General features: G+C 37.3%; 1 protein-coding gene across 1 annotated transcript in view; it reads left to right on the top strand.

The window, feature by feature from the left end:
• Positions 1–26350, top strand: part of cntn5 (contactin 5) — an 82798-nt gene that overhangs the window by 46277 nt on the left and 10171 nt on the right. The window contains exons 7-16 of the mRNA XM_026372962.1: positions 2886–3089; positions 8903–9005; positions 13316–13497; positions 15819–15955; positions 16094–16223; positions 18625–18769; positions 22702–22829; positions 23201–23388; positions 24533–24653; positions 25583–25741. Coding sequence (XP_026228747.1) covers positions 2886–3089; positions 8903–9005; positions 13316–13497; positions 15819–15955; positions 16094–16223; positions 18625–18769; positions 22702–22829; positions 23201–23388; positions 24533–24653; positions 25583–25741 — 1497 coding nt within the window. The remainder of the gene's footprint in view (positions 1–2885; positions 3090–8902; positions 9006–13315; positions 13498–15818; positions 15956–16093; positions 16224–18624; positions 18770–22701; positions 22830–23200; positions 23389–24532; positions 24654–25582; positions 25742–26350) is intronic.

Consider the following 26350-nt stretch of genomic DNA (forward strand, 5'->3'; position numbering starts at 1 on the left):
ACAGCATGTAATGTTATTATTAGTGTTCCAAGGTGAAGGATTATCATGCTCATTTATTTATTGCATTGTGCTTTGATGGGTTTTTTTCACATCATTCATTTATGCTGCTTGACGGATGAATGTGACAAGTTGTGGTGGCAGCAAAGCAAAAACACAGATTCTCAGATATCAAATTTGCTGGATCATTAGAATTGAAATGTTACACAGCCAATTATTTCACATAGGCAGCGTATAGGCACCACTCTTTAATGGCATCTATTGCATATCCCTCTCTGCAGTTGTCCTCTAATGTAAGCTGTTATGTGAGCCATGAATCATCCAGGCTTTCTGTTTGCATCAGCTCTGTTGTACCCATGGGAGTGTTTGCCAAGTGTTCTTCAGCACCCGTTCCTGTTTCACGAGGCCATTTTACATAACATGATAGCAACCAGAGAGCCAGTGACAGCAGAGCTAAATAGAAAAAAAAAAAACTAAATGAATGATTAATGGGGATTAATGATTGACATTAAATGTAGTCTTGAAGTTCTCCATCAACCACAGTTCAGGTATTGTTTCCTTGAACATTCATGTATTTTTTTCGCTCCACATTTACAGTACATGTCAAACCACCAGACATAAATGCATATTTTTCCAGCTTAACCAAAATGTGATTGACATAAAATTAGAATGAATCACTGGTGATGATTTTATGGAGTGAGATCAGCATAAGAAAAACTGTTATTTTCTGTCATTTAACGTGTCACAATCTTGCTGCTATTAACAGGAAAGTTGTGACATACTGTACGACCGAGATGTTACTGTTGATTGTTGTTGATTGACGGATACAGACTTTATTATCTGAAATCTCTCAATGATTACAAGTGCAGTTGACAACAATAAGATTTTACATAGGATATGTAGATGTCAGATGTTATCCAGTCAGTATTTACACTTCTAAATTAATTACCACTGCAGCCTTTAAGAAGTTGCTAAAGGTTTTAAAATGTTTTCTTTTGAATTTGTATTTCTATGGTTAAGATGTATTTCTGTTTTTACTGCAGTTCGTGACATGGCAACATTGCTGATTATTATTATTATTATTATAAGAACATTTTTTTACATTTTACAAGGCCCTTCTATTAAAGCCATGTGCCTCTGAGCTTTTACAGCTTTAATGTTCTGGTTTATTTATCTCCACAAAGAGTTGTCTGACAATAACAATACTGCAGGCGGAAAGCTAACACTGCGGACGCCACCTTTGCCATAAATAATTACACCTTTGGAACATTCTTAGATGATGTTAAATGGCATTTTAACATTTAACGACCGGGGAGCCTTTATTTTCATGCTTAGTTTTCACATTTGCAGATTATGCTCAACAACACGATACAGGTAATATTGGGTTTTTTTGTTGTTGTTGTTTTGATTTCTTTCAATGTTGCTGGCATGAAATGAAAAATGATCTACAACAACTAAAATCGTTTTTAAGAAATGCCATAGTCATAACATTTGGCAGTGTGATGAATGCCCTGATGAGTAAGTGCACGTCACAGTTGGAATTCATATTGTATAGGGAGTGCAGTGTTTTGGTTAAATTGGTTGTGGGAGGATTCAAAGACACATTCAAATGCCACTTAAATTGGATGGGTCTTATGAGTGAAAATAATTTGAAATCACTGAGATGTGAATAGTTTTTTATTTTCCATTTCATGGTTTTGAGCACTTGTGATAAGTTTTTATGTCTCTTTGGTAAATAGTGTTTTACTTTTATGAAGAAAGTATGATTACCTTTGAGTAAAACCTCTCAGAACTTTGGTGTCTTTGAGAATAAAAATTAATTTTTAAATATGCTTTATTATATTTTAAATAACATTAAATGTGTATTAGGGGTATAAGTGTTTTGTAATCTGTGTCATCCCCTCCTTGTGAAGTAGTCCCCTCAGTAGATTAAGCAAAGGACGCTCACTTTGCAAATAAGTCAGATGATACATAATATTTGTATTTATAAACATTTATAAATGCCCTTTATTTGCTTCAGTTTTCTGACTTATTGAAGTCACAAACTTCTAATTCAGCAACAGATGTCAATTCAGTCTCTCAGATCAGAACATTCTGAGACAGCTGTTATTTATTATTTAGAGGGCTCTGACAGTGTAAAGAAAATAGTTTTTTGCCCCACAACAGACAGATTATGGACGGATTTAGCCAATATTGATAATTAATTTGTTCCTGACTTTCAGTTCTTTTATTTTAATATGATTATAGTTGTGTCTGTGTAGAACTTTATACAATAGACAAATAGCCTGCTGTCAGTCATCCATCCATACCTACTGATTCTTGGTCACTTTGATTATTTTCTTTTTCACTGCAAATTTTGTTCAGCTATAATCTTTGTTTCATGACAGTTTTATTTTATATACCAGCATACATTGTAAATGTATGTAATATAAGTACTAGCCAGAGATCAAGAGTTTAGATCCCACACAAAGGTTATATTATATTCATTATATGCATTATAGCAGTGTTTGTTGCTGCACAAATTCTGTACTCTTTACTTCTTAAAATTGTTTCACAGGTATTGACATGACAGTGGCATCATTAAGGTTGGGCTAAATTATCACTGGTTCATAATTTTGTTAGTATTTATACTTGTGGGTTTTTTAGTAATTTTACACATGCTCTGCCACAAACCTATTCACTCATTACTATTCTACTAGCAAAAACTATTAACACTATTCCTGACTGACTAGTGACCTAGACGTTAAAGAAAGCCACCATGTTTCTACCACAGATGTAGTTTTGTAACAACAGTTCAGCTACTTACGTTTTAATCAGTGTCAGGATCAGGTAAAAATTGGCACAGATATAAGTACTGCTAATCTTTATGGTCTTCTTCTACTTTTCAGAGATTATCTACAGCTGGGTATTTAATGAGTTCCCCTCATTTGTTGCTGAGGACAGTCGGCGCTTCATCTCCCAGGACACAGGGAACTTGTACATCTCAAAGGTTCAGCCCTCTGACGTTGGAAGTTACATCTGTCTGGTGAAGAACACAGTGACGAATGCAAGGGTGCTGAGCCCTCCGACGCCTCTAACACTGAAAACTGATGGTGAGGGACTCTGATTTATAGAACATTTCACATGTTATCAGCCCTGATTTGTGTGCAATGCCCTAGGCAGACAAATCTAATGGATCTCATTGGATAAACCACAGAGAAATGATCAGTCTAGGCTGTCTGTTAATTTGTTTTAATTTTATATTTTTGTTAGTTATTTTTTTACTGTGCCCACTAAACTTGTTTTGCACAGATGAAAACCTAAATGCATATTTCATTTTCTGTTGGCACATTTTGTTGCATCATAGTATGTTTGGAGAAGATTTTCAAATCACGTTAATTAAGGCGGAGCAGTCATCTGCTTTCCATGGAGCCTCATGTACTCATGTGTGGAGGGTGTTATGAATTCCATACACACTGTAAATGTGATAGTGAGCAATGCTTTAACATTAGTGTGGGGAGCCTTCTATGCTCATAGTGTGCTTTGGTGAAACTGGTCGTCAGGGAAATCATTTTCCAGCATAAAAATTAACTGAATCAATGGCCCTTGCTGTGGAAGGGATTTCGTTCTTTTATAGTAGCCTCTCAGGAGCTGTGCTGTGGAGCTGTTTGTTGGATTCAGGTGTGGATTTCACCTACAGGCTTTTTACATCTGACTACACAGAGAAACGTCCATCACTTTACACAGGTGCCTGTCATTGTCAAGGTTTCAAAGAGCCACTGAGATTACATCCCCAGTGAAGCAGTGAAAAGGCCTCTGTGCCTCGGAACCAGGTTTGTTCCAAATGTTGTGACATGAATTTACCTCTTCGGGTAAATTACATCACTTCCAGCAAGATTTTCACTCTGTATTTGCTTAACCTTCTATGAAATTGCCCTCAGACACATAAACATGCTAAAATGGTTTGTGTCTCTCATTTACTGAGATGGAAAATACCGTCAAGAGGGAATGTGGTCAGTCTGGTTTGCAGTTAGATAAAGAAATTGGAGTTTTTGTTGGTGCTTTTTCAACCTTTTTCAAGTGTGTGATGCAAGGGGAAATAGTTTTGCAATATGCATATTGTGATATGTGCATATGATGTATGGGCTGAAGGACAGCAATCTCACCTGTAACACAACATGGCCTAATCAGATCTCTACAGCTGTAAGTCGAATATGCCAAAGAATGTCTTGGCATCACTTGCTCTGCAAATCTCATGATGTTCAGCCACCTTCTACATTCTGAATGAGTCGAAAATGGCGAAAATTACTTTGGCACACCTCACAGCAGACACCCAAATGTTCCCATGCTTTGTGCACCCCTGAGTCATTGGAGTCTGACCAATCAGGCGCTGCAATCTGTGCTTCAGTAAAAGTGAGTGATTATTACAGAGTAGACAGTTCGGGCTAGATCTGTGTGCAGCTCACCACTGTCTGCTCCAATCCTAACTCCCTTAATCAAAACAAGCATCTGGGCTCCAATATACCCTGCTGGAAGCCATTGATCGAGAATTGGCAAACCACCTTAAAAAAGAGCAGGACTAAGCACTGAGCTCTGGACTAATTCACTGTTTAAACTGTTTCAAATAGATGTACAGTTCATCCCGGAAACAACTTGTCTTTGATTTTTGTTTATTGTAAATAGAAGCAAGTGCAGAACAATAGAGTGTCTACAAAGGGGTTGCTAAGAAATCCTGATATTTTACACATCCTGTATGTAAATCTTTCATCACAGACCATAAAGATCAGCTATCATGACATTCATCATGGTTTATAATGCAGAGACTTAAATAAACAAAATTTAGTTTTAGTATGTGTGCAAACAGTTTTCTTTTTGGTGATAGGTTAAATAATTCGATATGAAATCACTGTAAAATTATTCTACAATACTGCAAATTGCAATAATTCTAATTAACTGTCAAGAGACATAACTATTGTAGGCCTTTGTGTAAAATTGTCATCAAAATGTGATTAAACATTTTTATAAACTGCTATCATTCCCAAACAGTTTGCTTACATCAGAAATGTGTAAAGCTGGCAGTTAATTTGACATATGGAGAAACACGCCAACGTGAATCATCAATCTATAACTTATGAGAATGTTCTTCATATTGTTTCTGCTCACAGATAAATGGTAACGCGTTCAGCTGGACCGAGCGTTGGTGGTTATTACTACCATAAGACATTTTCTCTCTCTGCACTGACAGTATCACCATCAGTATCAATCAATATCAGTGAAACATGTTTGCGGGCACTTGTCATCTCCACATGGGTTATTATTAAAGGCATTAGACACACATTGGATATTGGATGTGCGAACATGATTTTACTAACCAACCAGCACACTTGCTTTCCTTAGGGTGCCTTGACACACTGTGAGTTCAACTGAAGAGCAAGTAGTAATTTCACACACCTGTGCTGAGTAAATAAAAAAAGCATGTAGGTAAAGATCCATCACTCCACTGGGAGTAATAGTGGTAGTTGGAAGCATCAAATTCCAAATTGCCATAAATTCCAACATGTTGCGTACTTGGCATTAAGTTGGATATTGGGTTTGGCTGAGCACAATGTGTCAATTGCTCAGATACACGTATCTTTCAATGTATTAGCTCATATTTAATATATATTTTTTTATTTTTTACTTATCCCAGCAACTATCCCCTCACGTGCATGGAATTAGGATTTGATGCAACACCCCTCCAATAGATGCAGGCATAGTTTTTCCTTTGTAATCAAAGAGCATTAGCACCAGTGGTTGTGAAGAATACCAAAAGCTGGTAACAGCTTTGTGTACTCCTGTGTAGACCAGTAGCAGTCTTCCTTTCCATGCCTCTATAAAATGAAGACTGTCAATGTGATTAATCTAGAATTTTAATGGGTTAATATAATTTTTTAATGCACATTAATTCTGGTACTGTATTACAAAGTTTGACCCCAGCTTCTTCCTGTAGTTGCTGCGTGGATGGTACCTGGGAGTGTGTGATAAGGGCACGTAAGGAGACACTGGTGTGCTAAATGGCAAAATTCATTGGTAAAAGTTATCTAATAGAGTGGTGTCAAATTAGTTTCATGCTATAGGCTACTAGATTGTACTGTGACTCCGTTTCTGCTAACGCTAGGATGTGCAGTATAAGCTGGGATGTCTGTTTTTATTGGAAATGAAGAAAGAGGGTAGTGAGGAAGAAAAGCAGTGAGAGCAGGATGGAGTTAAGAAAGTGACTTTCTTAATTGACGATTTAGCATAATCTCATTACCTTTATAAACTAAGTGATGTGACTGAACGTCATAGTAAGACTTCTCAGATTTATTTGTCTTCCTAGTTGCATACATTTGTGAAGCGGGCACTATTAGGTCTAATTTGGTCAACACAGAGTAGCTAAACAAACTTACAGATTGAGTCTTTTGTTTTTTTATTACAGAAAAACAGATGTATTATATTTTAGTTTTCAGTTCTGAATGTATTGAACAATTCTTAATATCCATCCCAAAAGGTCTGATCCGAATTGCCTCTGGTTGAAACCAAAGTTGTGTACACATTGCTGTGATGAATAATAAAATAGGTTTAAAGTACAAATCTTCAGGCAAAGCACATTTTTTTCCTGTTAGCAAAGAAAGGTTAACAAGGCGTGTTCACCATTTGACACTTTCTTTATTCCAACACTGCTGCTGGTTATAATAAGAAAATCCTAGTATTTTAAAATTGTGATTAATCCTATCTATGATTACAATTTGTTAGATTAGATTAATTGATTTCCAGCACTAAGTCTCATTTGAATGTATTATATGTAGTGGGAACATATAGTATTATGCCTGTGTGTTAAACTACTGCCTTATCTCTAAGAATACATGCTTTTACAAATTTTACATAACCAAAAATCAACAATTGAACATTACTACACATCCTCTGCAATATTGCAACTTTTTGGGAATGTTAATTAGGCTCCTTGTGTAAAATTTGGCTCCACTGCTGCAGTGGGCAATCAGTGCCTTTAGGCAACTTTCTCAGTAGGTGTTATATCAGGGATGTGATAATCCACTTACAATTAGAACAGTCCCAGGAATTAGCTGAACATTTTCATGTAAATGGAAATGGGGGAAGTAGGATGGAGGAATCAGATTTGAATATTTCACAAATCCAAATGAAATGTTTATGTTCGAGTATTAAAGTTTTCAGATATTGTTCTAATCATTTAATTATCTAATCAGGTTTTTAATTAGGTTTTAAAAGTTATCTTGCATTAGGGCTTCTGAAAAGCATTCATTCCTAATTTGGAGAGCTAATAAACACCTACCTACCTAATCTTGTTATCCCAGTACATTTTAGGACATCATACCTTAAAATGTGTTCATGGAAGAAAAAAAGCTAAATAGAAAATTATAATGTTTATAATTAAAAGGCAACATAAAATATTAGGCTACACTACAAATGAGGGTCAGTAATGTTTTAGTACACCATGCCATGCTATTTTCTTTCCATTCTGTCAAGTCAGGCATAGAGACTGAGCATTATATTGAATATACTATGACATGAGCCACTGAAATATTGCAGATTCATTATATGTGAAGGGCTGCTTTGGAGCTATAAATGTTGAGAATGAGATTGAAATTGAAAAGTTCTTTGGAACAAATATCATAAAACTCCTTTTCCATACATAGTGGGCCACAATTCAATAACCCTACTCCTTCTTTGCAGCATTCATTTTGTCACATAAAAAGTGTCAAGCACACGTAGGTGGTGTAATTATGGTTTCTCAAATGTCATGCTAGCCATTTGTCTTACAGATCTTATATGTTTCAGTGCATCTGGAGCAGCACTGTAAATGGTCTGGTATGCCCTCTTGTGAGTTCAGGCAGGTGCTTGGGTTGGATGCGTGTCCATCAGTGGTGTTCACATGCAGTGATGTGTGTGCCTTTAATATTCCTCTGTAAAGACTAAAACGCTTATTTATGTAGCAAACTCCCATTTAACAAGAAAGATGGTAGTAAGTTGATCCCAGGTGAATGCGTTTTCCTTTGTTGTTCCAAATTTGTTCAATGCCATCTGATGTAATGTATTTTCAAATGGATATAAATGGCTGCTTTAACATACAGATGAATAAACACAGGAAACATGTCCTCTGGCTAAGACTTGAGGTGTTAGTCGTAGTGGCACTTAGCAGGACTGATAACACGCTATCACTTGTGTTGTCTTGCCATGTGTTTTCAAATTAGAGTGGATTACTAATTGTTGAACAATCTCCTACTTTTCCTTGTTTATTCACTCAGTGGAGAACATTTTATTATATCATGTGAATGATTTGTTTTTGTTTTTCTGAATTCAGTATATTTCATGGCTGTGGATAGATGGCAGGATGCAGAGTTTAGCCCACATTCCTGCATTTCCCAAATGACTTTTACTAAATAAAAATATATTAAAATGATAATAATAATATACCATATGTTAAACTTGGCTAATTCTGAACTCACTTTTCTTTTGAGTGGAGATCAAAAGCATTATGATTTAGTTCCATGCTCTGTATTTGATCCAACCAGCATCACTAGCCCTATTAATAAACAGTGTATAAAATCAAGGTGGATGGTTGAAAGATATGCCAGATGGTGTGCATAATGTGCAGTCCCACACCTGCACACTGTGTGACTTAATGCTCTGTGTGTATTTTGAGAGGCTTAAACATGAAGAATCCTCCAAAAATTACAATTTCCTGATACATTTTTTTACTAAAGGGGCAGTAGGACGTTGACATCCCTGCTATTTATAAATCACTATGTCCAGTATCTGTGTAGCACATTGCAATAAAAGATGAAGATGATGGGAAATGAGGGTTAAGTGGCTGTTTCAGCCTACTCAGTCTTAATGTCTGCAATTTCTCTTTCTTAACCTTTTCCAGGTGTCATGGGTGAATATGAGCCCAAAATTGAAGTACATTTCCCTACATCTGTTCTGGCTGCCAAAGGAGTCACTGTCAGGCTGGAGTGCTTTGCTCTGGGGAAGTAAGTAAATAAGGACATATTGCACAAATATAGGTAGTTGTTTATTACAGCACTATACAGTATTAATCACAAGGAACAATAAACTACAGTCTGCAATCACTACTCTTGTTACTGAGAGATCCTCTAGATGATACTCCTTATGTTTTTCTCTCTTCTTTAAATTACATTATTTCATTACCTGAATGGGAACCAGGCATATCTTGTCTTCAGGCAGGATGTTAAGTGAGTGTACAGAAGTGCAGCATCACAGCTCGGCTGTTAGATAGCATGTTAGTGCATGGGGAGGGAGACTGAATGGGGAATTCAGCCCTTGGGAGCCATGTGTTCTCATAATTGAGAGTTTTAATGTATCTATGTTTCCTGGGTGCTTTCATGGTCTGTTACAAATGTAGTAAGCCAATGTTATGTCTACAAAAAAATGAAATTGGTAATAGTTGTTTGCCTGAAGGAAAAACACTCTTTTGTCCAGAGACTAAAATCCAAACCACTCACCAGTTACTGAAGTTGGCATAGCAGCCCTTCTTTTTACAGTCTGTTTAGTATTTGCCTAGTAAACGTATGGAAACCTATTGTATAGTAATGCAAAAAATACTACATGTAATAACTAGACTAGGTAAATGCAGAAGCTATAACTGAAGTACTAATGAAACAACATTTTCCACTATTACCCATCAATTAAAAATACATGTAATGTTGGTGTGATCAGTTAAAGTAGCAACTCACGAAAGCTTGTTATAATTTGTAAAGCATTGGTTGGTGCATTGTACTCCGTCTCACCATGTAAAGATTCTACAAGAAGGTGACAAACCAATTGTCTTCGCTCAGTTTCCGTTCAGTCTGTTTTGTTTTAAAAGTAATAATAAATTAATTGATACTGTTGTAAAGTCAACATATTGTTCCTTTTATGTTTCAGAGCTGGCAAAAGTGCAGAAAACCTTTTGAGTGTCAAGGTTTCTGAGGGAAGCTCTGGTCAGTCAGTATTAGTAACTAGTCCGTTTTGCAGCATTTTCTTTTCTTGTAATTTGAGAACAACTGATACAGGAAGAGAAGACAGTAGAAGAGTATAGCAAAGTAGTGACAGGACTGGGTGGAGCAGAATGGATTCATTTCAAGTCTCATGCTATCGCTTCCTAACATGCCAACAGTCTCTAATCTACAGATGACTGAGGGTCTGACTGTTGTTTACTGTACTTTGATTTCAATTCATTATTTGTGTTATGATGAATACTTTCCTAAATATATAGACACTGCATTACAATCTCACAACTTAGTTTTCCTATCAAGCTAAGCAGGATTTTTTTTTAATGCATGCATGGCAACACAACCATTTGAGTCCTTGCCCTATGCTTCCATCATTGAAGTAATTTGTGCGTGATGGCTTTCAGTCAGACAGTGATCCCAGTGACTTACCCTTTTACGTAGAGATGAATGATTTATCAGTGCACCCTATTAAGAAATGCCAGTCTTTATATAGCACTGAAAATGAAGTTAAAATGGGTTTTGTTCTCCTGTTGATCAATATGTATGATGGCACCACTAGCTAAGCAGGGGCAGAGAAGCTCTTTGTGTGTGAATGCCAAAGCTCCTTGAAGTAATTGTCTGTTGTGATATTTGCCAGTGACAGTAGTTTGTAGGCCACAGTCAAGGGCAAATAGAACAATGAGACAAAGAAAATGAAAGAGAACAATAAAAACACAACCATCCTTAATATTCTAATTAACTTGTAACATTATTTTTAGCAACGTCTGCAAGATTATTTAGGATTGTGTAGCTGATATGTTTATGAAAGTGGATTCTTTAGAGATGACGACCGCTGTTTACTATTGTGGAGCCGTACTATGCTGCTGATGTTTCAAGTTTCGTTATGTACAGAAAAAGATAAATTAAACCAAGTACAACTTAGTCTGGGAGAGACATCATTAGCGCTCTCCTATGGGATGTATCAGGTCTTTTATGTGAACGCTTGTATTCACACAAATTATGTGGCTCAGTGGTAACAGTAGTTTTCTGGTTTACAGAAGTTTGCTTGTTTGTAGTATTATTTTTAATCTCATACACTTTGGATTTATTGTCAGTTGATGCTAAATATATGTCTCATGTATTTAAACACACTACAGTTACAGTATATTTATAGATGACTATGGCCACTCATAGAGGATGAATGTACACATTTTACATTTTCAAACACTCCATGTTCAATTTAAAGCACAGTTTCACAGGATAATTTAAAAGAAACTCTAAAAAGTGCAATGCTGTTAGTGGCCTTCATTTCAAGGGATATTGGATTAAGAAGTTCAGTGTAGTTCAAAAAGCATTGTACATTTGACGGGTTACACATTATCCCACTCGTTTCAACTTAAAATATATGTGCCACGTGGTGGATATGTTCATCCAAATTGCCTTAGAGTAGAGGAAATACTTTTTGTTTCAGTGACCCCAGAGGGAATCAAACTCTTGAAACCCTTGCAGTTGCTTTCCTCATTGAGCTACACACATAAGGGCCATGTTGCCAGCAGCAACAGAAAGTGCCTCTTAATGCCAACACATTTTATGCTCTTGGTGCTTTGGGTAATGTTTTTGAAAGACAGTTATTTTGTTCAGATCATACAGCTGAAATGTGGCTTTTTGTTTCAGGTAGATTCTCCCTTAAACAGTGTGGCCTTTCCTAAAGCAACCAAGAAATTGGGAATTGAGCAAATGAGCTAAATGGTGGCATAATTTCTAGATCTTAATGATCTGAGGCAAACCAATTCACCACTATATTTTGGTATTAGATTTAATTTTGAACCTTTATTATGAAACAAGTCCGGATGAGGGCTCCGCAATTGTGTGGAATTCTAATTAAGATGTAATCTCCAGAACTTGCCTATGGGCACATTTAAATTGAAAACTGTAATACCTTACATAAACTCCAGTGTGCAACACATTCACAATATGAGGACATAAAATACTGAGTTTGTACACTCTGATGAAATAGACCAAAATGGCTGGCACTTCAGAGTTCAGGAGTTTATGCCAACAGCTTCACACCGAAGACATTGACAGTCTGGGTTTCTTGTTTTTACTGAAAGAGCCTATACCACATGCCCACCCCCAGTCCCACAGACATGTACAGGCCTGATCCTCATTATTCAGCCTCTGAAGAGAAATCCTGCTGTGGACTCAGGAAGATTCACTCTCATGTTCCAGCCCTTCAAGGTCTCTTTAGATTTGTTCTGTTATCTGGGTTGTTGAGATGTGAGTTGGAGCACAGGTCTCCTGCAAATTTCTCCATCAGTAATAAGAGGGAGTAGTTCATAACAACAGCATGCTGCACCCTGAGTACTGATTTAATCCTTATTTCCATCGTTAGTAGGTTTTTATATTTGCAGTTTAAAAGAATATATAGAAAGATGATTCAACCAGTCATCTCTAAAAATGTGACACAAAGCTCCTGTCCAAAATAACAAGAGACACTGTGGGGGAAAAAAGCTTTGTTTAATAAAAAACATGCTCTGAATCCTATTTTGAGTCCATTGCAGCCGAGAGCGCTTCAATGTCCTTGTGAATTTAGAACAGATAAAAAAGCTCAGGGATGGAACATTTCCATCTTGGCTAAATGATTGATGGGTTCACTAGAGGTTTGTGTGGTGTCACATTTCCATCTTTCAGAGACCTGTCAAATCTAGTTGTCATACAAGAGCACTGCTGATACCGAGCACATAGCAAGACATTCTCTCTCTGCATGTACAGGTCATCTGTCTTAAGAATATATAGGGCAATCCATGAATAAATAGGAACAGATGACATTTCTCGTACACTAATCATACAAATCCCTCTGGCTGTTGTAATATCGTGATTTGAATATTGCCCCTGTCCCTGTGAAACAGGGGGTCTAATGTGTGGCTCATTTAGGACAGTAAATATACCATGGGTGGTCAATAGGTCAATGAAATGCATGTAGAGCAGAACATTAGTTAGTCATTACTGTGCGTCAATACTTCATTACCAGTGTTAGATTTTAAAATCTTCAAGTCTCCTATTGCTGGGTTGCAACTAGCTTATTGTTAGTAACACCGTGACATTTTTTTACTGTTTAATATACACTGTAAGCTTCAAAATAGTCAACATTTATTACAAAGTAAATGCCTGATGACACATGAACCTACGAGTATATATAAATACATCTTTCTTAATGGCTTTTCTAGAAAGCCAACATTTTTATCAATAGTGAATTGCACCATTGTCGCTCACACTGTACTGTAAATACTGCTTACTGTTTTGTTACAGTGTACTACAGGGTATATAATTCTACTTTTCTGTCCCTGCAGTCCAGTGCCAACAATCACATGGAGGAAGATAAATGGCAACATCCCCAAGAAAGCAAGACTTCGCAAGTCCCAGGCTGTGCTGGAGATTCCCAACATTCAGCTGGAGGATTCAGGAACTTATGAGTGTAAAGCTGAGAATCCAAGAGGAGGTACCGCTTTTAAAGGACATCTACAGGTCTACAGTGAGTCTGAACACGTCCTTACTCCTGTTATTTTTTAATATTTTACTTTTGTGCAGCTTTAACACATGATGCACTATAAGAAAGTGTGTTGTGTTGTATTTCAGGGTAAGAGTCGAGGCAGATACGAACAAATTTATCACATCAACAAAAGAGCAGTTTCCTTTATTTAAGAGAAGCATTGGTCTCAGGATGAATTTAACTGTCAAGTGTGTTGTGTTCCACGCAATTATTTAACTAAGTGTGGGCATTTGTCTCAATAAATTTGTCATAATATGATATGTGTTTTTTTCTGTAGTAGTTTTTTATATATCCACATCTTTAGTCACATACAGATTTCTTTGAATTTGTTGAGCACCTACATCTAATTATTTTTTTCACTGCAGGAACATGTCTTAGTTAACAGATGGTAAATTAAATCACTCTTTAATTATAGAATGATCTGTTGTTCAGAAAACTAATAATTAGAGTAAAAAACTTTAATATTCTCATCTTGAATTTAATGCCGATAAGCACAGTAATTATTTGTTTTACCAAATCTAGACTTGTGTGTGAGTGAGTGAGTGCTGTGATTATTAGATCCGTTTCAGGTGAACCTCAGTCAAGAACCTTTTTTATAAACCAGTGTTGGTAAGCTTGTTTAATTACTGCCCTTGCCCGTGATCATAAACCTATCTACAAGGGTACATGTCCCCCATTCCTCTCTGTCTGTGTCATGTGCACAGGACCAGAGACCAGAAGATAATGGACTGCCTCAGCCTTGGTAGGACACATTTTCAAGGCCCTGCACTTCTTGGCAGCCTCCATTCTGTTGACATCACAAGGAGAATAGGGAGCCTAATTTGTAGCAGCCTCACGCTAAATGTAATTTACACAGGTCAGCTGGTAGTTTGAACTTTCATTGTGAGGCAGACCTTCCTGACCATAATCATTCAATCAAACCACACAAAAAGGCATCCTACTGAAGGTGCCATATGCAAAGAATCACAAAGAACGTGCTTGGCATGTTACTGTAGGGGAAGGAGCTAAATAGTGATGTTGCCTTCTTTCTCCACATATTGTTCCAGAAATACACCACTATGCAAAGTGTGTTATATTGACTATATGACAAATATTAGACTGGATTGACTGGACTGCAGAATAAAGAAAACTTTGAAAGATGTGTTTCAAAGAGCTTTAGATTTACAGATTTATATTAATGTATTGCTTTGAACATACAAGTGTCATTATCAATAAGGGGTGAAGTGCTAATTGCATGTGTTAGTTTCATATTATATGCACATATGTTTATTAAATATGTATTTGTAGTTCATGTCATTATGTATATTTATATCATCATTATGTATATGTCTCATTTGAACTTGAAGAGATGCTCCAGAAATGCATACAAACAAATGAGATTAAAATACTGACAGATTAACTTTCACGCTGTCAGAATGACCATATGTGAATTTTATATTCCTGTAAATGTGCAAGAACTGAAAAATGCTCACCCTCATACAGTATATGAACCTGTAGGTGGAAAGAGACTTCAAGATGAAAAGCCAGTACATGCAGACTAGAGGTTTTTTTGCAGCTTGTGGAGTTGAACTGGATTTGTGGATGCAGCTGTGGAAAAAGGAAAATAAAAAAGTGTCATGGTTAGGGTGCTTCTAAGAAAATGCAGTTGCCTGGTTTAGCTATAGCTGTAGACCTGCCATGTAGTGGCAGGAGAAAAAGGAACATGTTTGCAGACATGATCCAAAAACACATCACTGTTATCTATACTTCATCAGCCCTACTATTTTTGACAACAGTGCCGTTCTGGTCCCTGTCAGTGTGAATCTCTGCTGTACATACAAGAATGTGATTGAATCAAATGTATTTGATGGTGCGTCAGTAGTTTGGTTGGTGGCACTTGGTTGGCTTCACTTTAACAGTCATTGCTTGAAATTTTGATAGACATACACTATACCTAAACTTGTTAAAAAAATCAGTGTATCTCCATACATGAATCCAGTTATTCTTTTAGGTGCTCTTATTTTAATATTAAGAGTAGTTAGTTAATTCAACCAAAATCAAAACCTAGAGCCCACAACCATGTCAATGAAAGCAAACAGCCACTTTGATCTAGAACTAGGCTGAATCCTGGTCCTAGAAACGAGCTCTTGGTGTATTGTAGATCATTTTAAACATTCCCGTTGACTTCTGTTGATATTTTTAAGGAAAAGGAAAATACAAAAGAAATTACATGGAGTGATTTGTTGTACAGTAACCGTAATTGTGCCTTGTGTGCCTTTCAAGGATGTATTACTTATTCTTAAATCACTTTTTCTATCTTCAAGCTCTCCCTCAGTGGGTAAGAATGATTAATGATACTCAGATGGATAGTGGAGAGAAGCTCCAATGGGAGTGCAAGGCCACAGGGAGGCCCCGGCCCACCTATCGCTGGCTTCGTAATGGTTTGCCCTTGACATCCCAGGTACCTTCTCTACTACACAGTACCTATTGCCTTTTGTTGATTGTACCATTAAACAAAAGAATTATTCCAATGAAACTGCATTATCATTTATATTACATTTATTCAGTTATGATGTTCCTGTATTCTTTTTTGTTATAGGGTCGAATGGAAATAGTGAATGGAGAGCTGAGCATTCACAAAGTGCAGCAGGCAGACTCAGGGATGTACCAGTGTGTTGCAGAAAATAAATACGGAGCTGTCTACTCTAACGCTGAACTGAAGATTTTAGGTAGTCACTCATTTGGATTATAATTTAAGTCAGACAAACCATGTCATTAAAACTAATTTGTTAAATTAATGACGTAACATTTATGTTCTGCCAAGCATATTTCTTGATACTCAGCAAAGAATGAAACTGCAGATCAAGTATTGGCATCTGAATGAGGCACCAGAAGATGGGTAGGGGAGATTGAAATGCAAGTGGGGAACGCTGAACTGTGAGATGTGCTGATTGCCAATCAATGGTCCCTGATTTAACCCAGGCAGCGGACGGCATGAATAAAAGAAAGAACATATGGTTATATTCAATGAGGTGTCTGCAGACATCAGGTTGAGGAGAGTCTGGCACAAATCTACATTATTCTGAGGAGAGTGAAAAACCATTGACTTGTAGGTATAGATTTATACTAATGGGAGCAAACACTCGAAGAAAGACATCAGTGGTTTCTTTGATGGAGTTAATGACTCCATTAAGGTCTTATCTCTTCTCTACTATTTGTCATCAAAGCACATTACTAAAAAGAAACAACAAATCTTCACTTTGGATATGGCTTTCATCCTGTGTTTGTTAGTCAGTTTTTGCTAATATCATTTAATAGGCAGGTGTAATTATGAGTAAATGCCAACTCACACATGCACAGCTTTGTCTTAGTTTTAAAACTAGTATTTACTGTATATAAAACCTACATAACCTAACCTAAAACATGTATTTGGAAATGAAAGGACATTAAAAGCAAAAGAAACTGTTCCTGGGCCTTTAAGGCTTCCGACTAAAGACATAACAGTCATACTGAATGGCTTGTCCACTGTTCTGTGTTGATGCACTATTTTCTCCTTGTCATCTTCTATGCTGGCGTACATCTGGTGACACCCATTCCCCTTTTGTGTTCCCTGAGGGACAGCTTGATTTACTGTCTCTGTGGCATGCCCTTTTTTGAAGGGGAATCTGTGGCATTTTGAAAATTTTATTGCAAATAGTTTTTTTGTCCATTTCCAACAACTTATGGTTGCCCCTAAACTATAAGTTTAAAATCAGTGTAAAACCACTGTTTAGTTAATTGAGAATCACAGTGTTGTCTGCAGGAGTCTGAAGTTGTACATTTTAAGAAGCTTCATCTGAGCTGGAGAGGAGGTGATTCTGCTTTCCGTAGAGTCACAGTTACAATGAGGATATTTTGAAGCCAATGATGAATGTTTTCATAACTATACCCCCCAGGGATCTCTTCCCGGTGACCTGTGCTCCGTGGATATGTCCACAAGCAAACACTATCAGGACAGATTACATGGCTAATAACAGCCTGCAGATGAGCGATCACCAGAGGCTACATGGGGACAGCAGCTGCCCTCATGCCTGTGATCTTGTCCCACATCCAGCTCTTCTGGGAGGGAGGCGGGTGAAGCAGTAACGGTACCGCTGCCACCAGCTCTGTTCCTGCTCTTATTTTGATTAAAACAAATACACAGAGCAACTTCTCTGTTTTCTGCCTCTTTTCATGTCTACAGGGACCTCTGCCACTCAGACAACTACTCAGGCTCAAAGACACAAGTGTTACAGGGAGAGGGGTCAGCCTGTAGCTACAGATGGGATTGGATTGTCATTGTGTATAATGTCACCTATAAAGGCTCATTCAGCATTTGAATAATTACAGTTGACAAAGCCTTGCAGCCTGTAGATGGCCTTGATGTGTAATACAATTCTAAACCAGTACCACACAAACTTAAGTGCCTGAAGCCTTATTTAGACCATTACTGCTTAATGTGATCTCTTGGGCATGCCATAATTGTTAACATTGTTGGTATTATATATTTATTATTCACCGGGGCAGCCTAGTTAAATACGAGTTAAAACAATTTCCATAAAAATGGTGCAAATCGTCCAGCCATGTCATCATTAATATGATGACAGTTATTAAATAATTAGACTCCACAACACAGTGCACAGTTTTTATATGATACTGAATACACACAGGATCAAGTATATAGAAGTATTAGTCAGTGTATATATACTGCAAAAGCATAATTTCCAGCACATGCTGATTAAAATTGCAATAAGTACGTTTACTTTGCCACTAGGAGGCAGAAAGATCTCAAAACTAATTCTAGTCAGGTTTAATTGGCAGATATCAGTTGCACCTTCAAACAAAAAGCAACACAGGAATCATCATTTTCTGTTGAGCAGGTAGCATAGAATACAATTAGCAAATTGTTGGCACAGTGCTGGGAACTGCTGCACACGTTTCTATGTAGGCCACTGTCATTTCATTTTTTCTGCTTGTGTAACAAAACTGTACATATCTTAATTGATAAGAAAAAAACTCACTAGTTTTGACCTGAATAAAAGTTTAGAAATAATGAATCACATACAGTATGAATATTGTGTTATATCATTTAAAATATTGTGTCCTCCACAGCATCTGCACCTGTGTTTATCCCTAATCCCATACGGGTCATTGCCACACTTGGAAAAGATGTATCACTGGAATGCAAACCCAGAGCATCGCCCAAACCACGGATAGCATGGAAAAGAGGAGACAGAAGGATACAGCCAAATAAAAGGTACTCGAGTGCTTTAGAAACTTTTATTTTTATTTCACCATCAAGTAAAACTTAGTTACTGAAGTGTTTACATGCAGCTTGAGAGATGCTGGGTCCATCTACTAAACCTACAACATTGAACTTTAATCCAACCTAAGTGCAGAATATTTTCTTTCAGCATTTTAATGACACTTGTACATATTGTGATACAGTTTATTATAGAACGGGGATAAAACATCTAAACAGAAATATCAATTTGGGCTATTCAAGTGATTAAATGACATAGTGTAATAAAGCTTTGTTTTGTAACAGTCTATGACCTAATTTAACCAGACATATTAAATAGATCAATAACTTGGTGGAAACAATATCGGGCGCACATCGTGACTGGATAAATCCTTGCACAATATATTGTCACTTAAGCCTGAACTACAGGTTGAAGTATAGAAAAGAGATAAATATATACAAGAAACAAAAAAAGGATGAAATATCACTGAAATAATCATCTGCATCCAGCCCTTTATTGTGCATCCAAAATAGCAATATGTTGGAGGGCATGTTTCAGTGTCTGAAATAAACCCCTTAAAATACATGTATTTTCGACTTTGAACAAGGATTATTTTTTGCTCTTATTATTGGGATACATCATGTACATTTTCTTTGAAGACTCTGGCAGATTAACTGGAGCTCTTTGTCATAAATAGGATAGATAGATTTCTTTTTTTTGAGTTTAGAGAACTTCAGTATTATAGGAGAAAGTAAATTATTCGATAAAATATGTATGAAGTCATGAAAAGTTTGTCTCCCTCAATATCTTCATACTACGTGTCAGTGTTATCATTCCAGCTCAGGCCCTTGAGGAACTGTATACATGTCTTGTAAGACATCACACTTTCATTACTGTAACTGAAATTAAGTGTCACGGCTAAAATAAAACACCTTAGGTACTGGAAACTCTCTGGAGACTCATCCTCAACCCCACCTCCTTCTCAGAGATGCTGACAATTTACACTGTACAATTGCATTTGGAATTCACATACAGTTTGATGCATCATCTTTTATGAGAAATCTCTCTCTGTTGCACCTAGAGGGGGCTGAGCAGGGTGAGGGTCCATCAATCACACTGAGCGACACTACTGAAATTATCAGTCACTGCCGAGCATCCCAAGTTTTGAGTGGGAGAATGGGACACTTGTTTATCGGCCAAGATTCAGCGGTCTGTTCAACAGCCTTGCAGCGAGGGCAGCCATTTGATAATCAGATCCTCAGTGTGTTGCTCCTTCAAACAGACAGCAACACATCTTCATGTCTTTAACAGGTGGATGGAGTGTTCAGGAATTCGTTTAACATGGTAATTTCAGGACTTGGTACAAATCTGCAAATAATTCACTTCCCATTTTAAGAAAAATGATCCACAGAGGAAATTTTAGGTTGTCTGTTTTCTATAAAAGAGTTGGCTGAGTGGAGCTGATGGATGAGGATAGGTTGGTGTGCACGTTGCCCTAAAATTGTGATTAATGACCCTGGCTTGTCTGGATCTGATAAAGCCTTTGAGGTATTTGTCAAACCCTTGCAAATCTATTTTTCAGTGTTGTTGGCGTTACACCACGGGGAGATTCATACCGTTTCGAACACCTTGATCTAGTTTTTATCTGACTTCAGATAGAGTCATGTCTAAAGAGAGCAGAAAATTGTTTATAAAAAATATTGGCAGAGCAGTTAGTTAATCTCTGCTATAGAGCAATTTATCATTCGCTATTAAGTGCTGGCACTTTATGGTACTGTATATGAACAGTATGTGGTTTATTTCCTACATAATCTGAAAAAGAATCCACAACTAGGAAACAAGACACTTCCTCTTAAACTTATGTGCATAGTGCTTTTATAACCTAAACAGGTTTGTTGCAAAAGGAGTGAATTAATGAGCAGGAAGACAGTGTTTAGACAGGGGTCACTGCTCAACTGGAGATCAACCTTGTGAAAGGGTGATTTCTATCCGGAAAAGTCGAAACAAACAGGTGGCGTGCACTTTCAGGTCTCAGCCAGGGTGACTTCTGAAAGGATTTTCTGTCATTACCTATAGTAAAGTAAAGAGTTCATGGATGGAGAGACGTTCTATTCTTAGAAGAACAGGCGAGAAATCGAAACCGCTTCACGTTTATCTGTCATTGACAGCTGTGCTGACTTAATGAAGGTTTGTAATTAACATGGATTTCCGCTAATGTTCAGAGTCTTTGTCTCTTAAATAGAAAGTATTAATCCCATTAGTTTGAAAGTACATGGCAGACTCAATTGAAGCCTTTGTAGGTAATTGTAGGTGCAGCATTTGACTTTTATTTTGTATAGAAATTGTGAAATAGTGTAAAAAGGCATTTTGATTTATATATTATATAGCAGTCTCTTTAAACCTTGCTTCATAATAAAATCTGCATTTTCAAATGTTACAGATTTACTGTGATCAGTTCGGTTTTCTTTATATTTCCTAAGGTTGAATTGATTTGCATATTTTGGATACCCAACAATCCCTATCTTGTCCTTTCTGCCTCAGTGTCCTTGTCGTGAATTCCCTCCCTAATTTGAAAAATGTCTCCTGGCTGCAGATTGCTCTTGAAATGTCTGTGTGGCAAGATTTTGTCATGCCTTCATGAGTATCTCTTTGCCAATTTCAAACACCTTGCTCATGATGAAACAGCTTAGTGTTGTAAATATAAATACCAAACAATGTGAATTCAATTAAAATAATATTTACTTTGGTACCAAATTAATTTTCGAATAAAAAAAATAACTAAATGTGCATCTCCACCTCAAAAATCAAATGTGATCCATTTATATTTGGAATAAAAGAGGTTTCCACTGGACAATCAGTGCCTCTACATATTTCACAATACTATACTTTTACATATAGCCATCTGTTCACACACCTGCTTTGGCTGTTATTGGAAACAGTTGCATCCTATACTATGTGATGTCAAGCACTTAGCGTAATTCTCCAGCTGTTATTTACAAGTCAGTGTGAAATGTTAATACCATATTGCTGGTGTCCTTTGGCTGGATAAGGGGCTGCTTATGAATTCAGGAGGAGTGTTGCTTTTTTCCTCTCTATTACACTCGTGTTTCCCAGGAGTACAGCTCCCTAGTATGCACATCTTGACAACATTCATTGAATGCAGCAGTATTTACTGCAGGCTCTGTCAGGTGGATTCAGTGCTGTCAATGATGAATGCATCATTAATTTAGATTTAGGGAAATATTGATGCAAAGGAACAAAGAATAATAACATGTATTTTGTTTCATGTTGTGTAGTTTAATGCACAAATGTGGTTCTGAAATTATCCTTTAATACATTTTAAATTGTACTATACTTAGGTCGACTGGCAGCCTTCTTTCAAAGGCACAAAATCAGATCATCAATCTGTAATGTATCGAGATTGAAAGTCACAGGAATACTGTTTCTTTGTTCTTGACATCTTTGATGTCACTTTTCTTTTACTGAGAATTACACATGACTTTAATCTGTATCTTTAATAGCATCTGTGTTTTAATGCTGTTCAAGATAGGGCTACTTAGTGGTATCTACAAACAGATTCATTAACACATTTAAATGGTTGATTGATCTTTTCTGAAGAGGTTTCCTTACATACACACACAGTCTAAACATGGTTCTAGATTTCTCTGTTCTTAGATTTTACTGTGAGATGATCCTTAAATATCAGTAAGCAAAATCTTATTTTATATTTCCCTCTTTAATTTTTTTGTGGATGATAATTTTAGATGTATCTTAGCCATTAAGTTTAATTATTCAATTCTCATCCCATGTGACTATGGCTATTCTTGTAACAAGATACAAAGATAAGCATATAACGTCATGTCTGATCATGTAGTGCAACTGTTCATACATACGTGAGTTAGTTTCTCATACCGGTATTGATTTTTCTTTTCTTTCTTTCTTGCAGAATTATGTTGTTACGGAACAACACTCTGAGAATTGTTAACGCCAGCCGAGCGGATGAGGGGAACTATGTGTGCCGGGCAGAGAATCAGTTGGGCTCGGCAGAGCTGACTGCCATACTGTGGGTAAAAGGTAAGTGATGCCCTGGGGGCCTTTATTTTCTGCCAAATTAGTCCAAGTCGGCCACCAGTAAACAGTCCCCAATGTAATTTTTTCTCCTCACCTTTGCCTGTGTGCCAGGAAATTTATTGTGCTTGCTTAACTGTGAACCAAGGGACCTCAGATTCAAGAATCATATTATAAGGACACACTTTAACTGGGTAAAGGCTTCTATCTCATAATGTGGAGTCTATGAGAGCTAAGCAGTATATTTATTTGACAAAGGTAAGTTAGAGTTGGGATCTCATGTTTTGCTCTAGCAGTGATGTCACTGTCAGATGCAGCCGCTTGACACTAGCTCTGGGTTAGCCTGAGGTGACAGTGCAGCAGCTTTGTGCTTCCAGAGGCCATGCGTGTGGAGCTTACCCCGGCCAGAGTGGAGGTGACTGTGGGGGAGAGCGTGGTGCTGAGCTGCAAGGCGACGCATGACACATCACTGGATGTGGCTTTCCAGTGGTTCTTCAACCAGAAACCAATCAACTTTCAGCAGGATGGCGGCCACTTCGAGTACATCCAAACAGTAAGAGTGCGAGTAAGAGCAAATATAAGATTAAGATTAAATTTCATCTTTCCATCTGTTTTTATCTACAAAATAACTTTTAGAATAGAATAGGTACGATTCTATGATTGCTTGTGTAGACATGTCTACATCTTTCTCTACAAGTGATGGCTTTAAAGAACATTCTGAGCTCAACAAAAATGTTAATTCAAAATACAAAGAGGCATTTACATTTTTCTTCCTTCAACACAAGGTTGCATTGTTCACCTTTTCATTTCACACTTTTTAACTTGTAACTCACAGTAATACCTGTTTAGTTAGTTTGGTGTGCTAGGGTGTTGATCAACACAATATAAACAGTATAAAGAAACCCATCGCAGGTCATAAGTTAGCTGTAGTAAACATTGTTTTAAAAAAGAAGATTAATATATTGAGATATTATTGCTGTTACACTGGGTACTATGTGACCAGTAACACAAGGTTCAGCAATGTTATGTGTCCAAAGAATGAGGGCATATTCCAAGATGACAATACAGGGATTCATCGGGCTCAATTTGTGAAAGAGTGGTTCAGGAAGCAGGACACATCATTTTCATCACTGATTGGCCACCAAAGAGTCCAGACCTTAACCCCATTAAGAATCTTTGGGATGTGCTGGAGAAGACTTGACAGTCCGACTCTCCCATCCTCGATACAAGATCTTGGTGAAAAATTAATGCAACTCTAGACGAGAATTAATGTTGTGATATTGCAGAGGTTTATTAAAACAATGCCACAGAGAATACATGCTATAACCAAAGCTAAAGACGGACCAACAAAATATTAGACTGTGTGACTTTTTTTCCGAGACGGGCAGTGTATTTGCAGTGACAATTCTTTACAGGCACAACAGATTCCTGCATGATGCATGGTGTGTAATTTTAATCAGGTTTTGTGCTAAACAGCTGCCTGTAGTCCTTGAATTATTCTCAGACTAGCCTCAGGCATTTCTCATTTCAATGTAGAAAAAATACGAGTAGCTGAAGAATGTCTCAGCAAGCAAGCACCTGAATTAAACAGGAATCTCTCAAGCCACATGAGCCTCTACGGGATGTAAAGGAATTTCCCTTCTTCATGTTAAGAGCATTTAAACTTGCATAATACCTAATATTTTTATGTTTTCCCTCCTCAACTACAGCAGTCTTCGACAGTGGATCTGATGATTAGGAGCATTTTGTTGAAGCATGCTGGGAAGTATGGGTGCCGGGCGCAGACCAGTGCTGACACAGTTTTTACAGAGGCTGAACTTCTCGTACGAGGTGAGATTGGTACCTGTCAGTGCTCCAATAGTACCACCAATGTGTATTCAAATTAGCATTACCGAATTCACATTTAGTTAATATGCTCTGTTAAACAGATAAAAGGTATAAATGGGTAGTCATCCCACTCTGAGGTAGTTTCACTGATAATGTAACAGTTTGTAATAATTTCATGCAGTTTTCCTTTGTAATCTTATAGATGCATATCAGAATAATGTTTGTATTAAGCAGTAACACAGGGTTGAGTTTATGTGATGTTGATGATGCTGTTCTACATCAACATAAAATTCATCTTAATGTCCAGCAAATACAAATGCACCTTTCACTGCAATCTTCTGATGGGCACTTTTTAAGAGACATAGTACATTGGTTTTCATTGTGTTTGCCAGCTGCCAGCTTTTCATTTAAAGCTGTTCCCCCAAGATTCCTTAGACATTTGCTAGACTTGCAAATTACATTTACTTCTGGAGACTGAGCTAAACATATGTTTAGTAGTATTAAAACATGGGAAGGTCTAGCACACAGTCGTGTTCAGCAAAATGTCTTCAAAAGCCTGTAAAAGAAAGCTTCAGTATCCCTTAATCAGCATGAAATGCTTGGCAGTAGATTTGTGTCAGTCTGAATCCTAGTCCTGCTTAGTATGTTGTGCTCACGTCTGTTTGTACAACAGTAACAACAGGGAAATTACCTTACACTGTATGTGCACCATATGCACGTAGCCACACTTCCTTCTTAATGATTGCATTTTTCCATCCATTGGTTTATCTAATAGAAACAGTGGATTATTGGGACATGGCGTAATGGACCAGTTTAGCATCAGGGATTGTTTTTGTTCTCCTATTTTATCAAGACATGTTTTGAAGCATTGATGGTTTCAACCATCCAGACGTGTAATTTAATCTGCGTCTCCTAATCTTCTCTTGAACAAGGTCCTCCTGGACCCCCTGGAGTGGTGATAGTGGAGGAGATCACTGACACAACAGCCACCCTCTCCTGGACTCGTGGCCTGGACAACCACAGCCCTATCAGCACCTATAATGTGCAAGCCCGCAGCCCATTTTCGTTGGGCTGGCAAACCGTTAAAACAGGTAATCAATAAGGAGAAAATCACAGCCTCTAAATCTAGAAGGTACATGTGGAGTCAGATTCAAAGGTCTTAATCCTGCCTGAAATCATGAAACAGCCCAACTAGAGTAAGGTAGAAGACATCATTTAAAAGTTCTTCTGGTAAAAAATACATTAAAACAATTGGACATTTAAACCATCCAGAACTTTATGGATTAAGTGTCTCTTAACTTTCTTCCCCCTAATTTCTTCTCACATACCTGATTTAAGAAGTTGAAATTCTCTCCAGTTTTATGTTGGAGCTTGGCTGTTGTTCAAAAAGTTGAGGAAAAGTCATTTGAGTCTATACCAGATCTAATTGGTTTAAATTTTATTCAGTGTCCTATCAACGGTTAGTGGGGAAATTGACCTTTTGTGCATGAATTATAAGACTGATCCCCATCAGTCCATGCAGTATATAGGCACTTCTTCAAAAAATTCCCTTTCTGCACCTGGAGAGAAAAACCATCAATTACAATCAGTTGGAATTAAAGGATGAAAGCTTGCTAGGCATTGTGTGTAATCCATCTTAATATGCCATGTCATAATAAAGGCAGAGTTTAAGGTTTGATAATGAACCATGCCCATAGATT

Source organism: Anabas testudineus, chromosome 13 (genome assembly GCF_900324465.2).
Source record: "Anabas testudineus chromosome 13, fAnaTes1.2, whole genome shotgun sequence".
Lineage (NCBI taxonomy): Eukaryota > Metazoa > Chordata > Actinopteri > Anabantiformes > Anabantidae > Anabas > Anabas testudineus.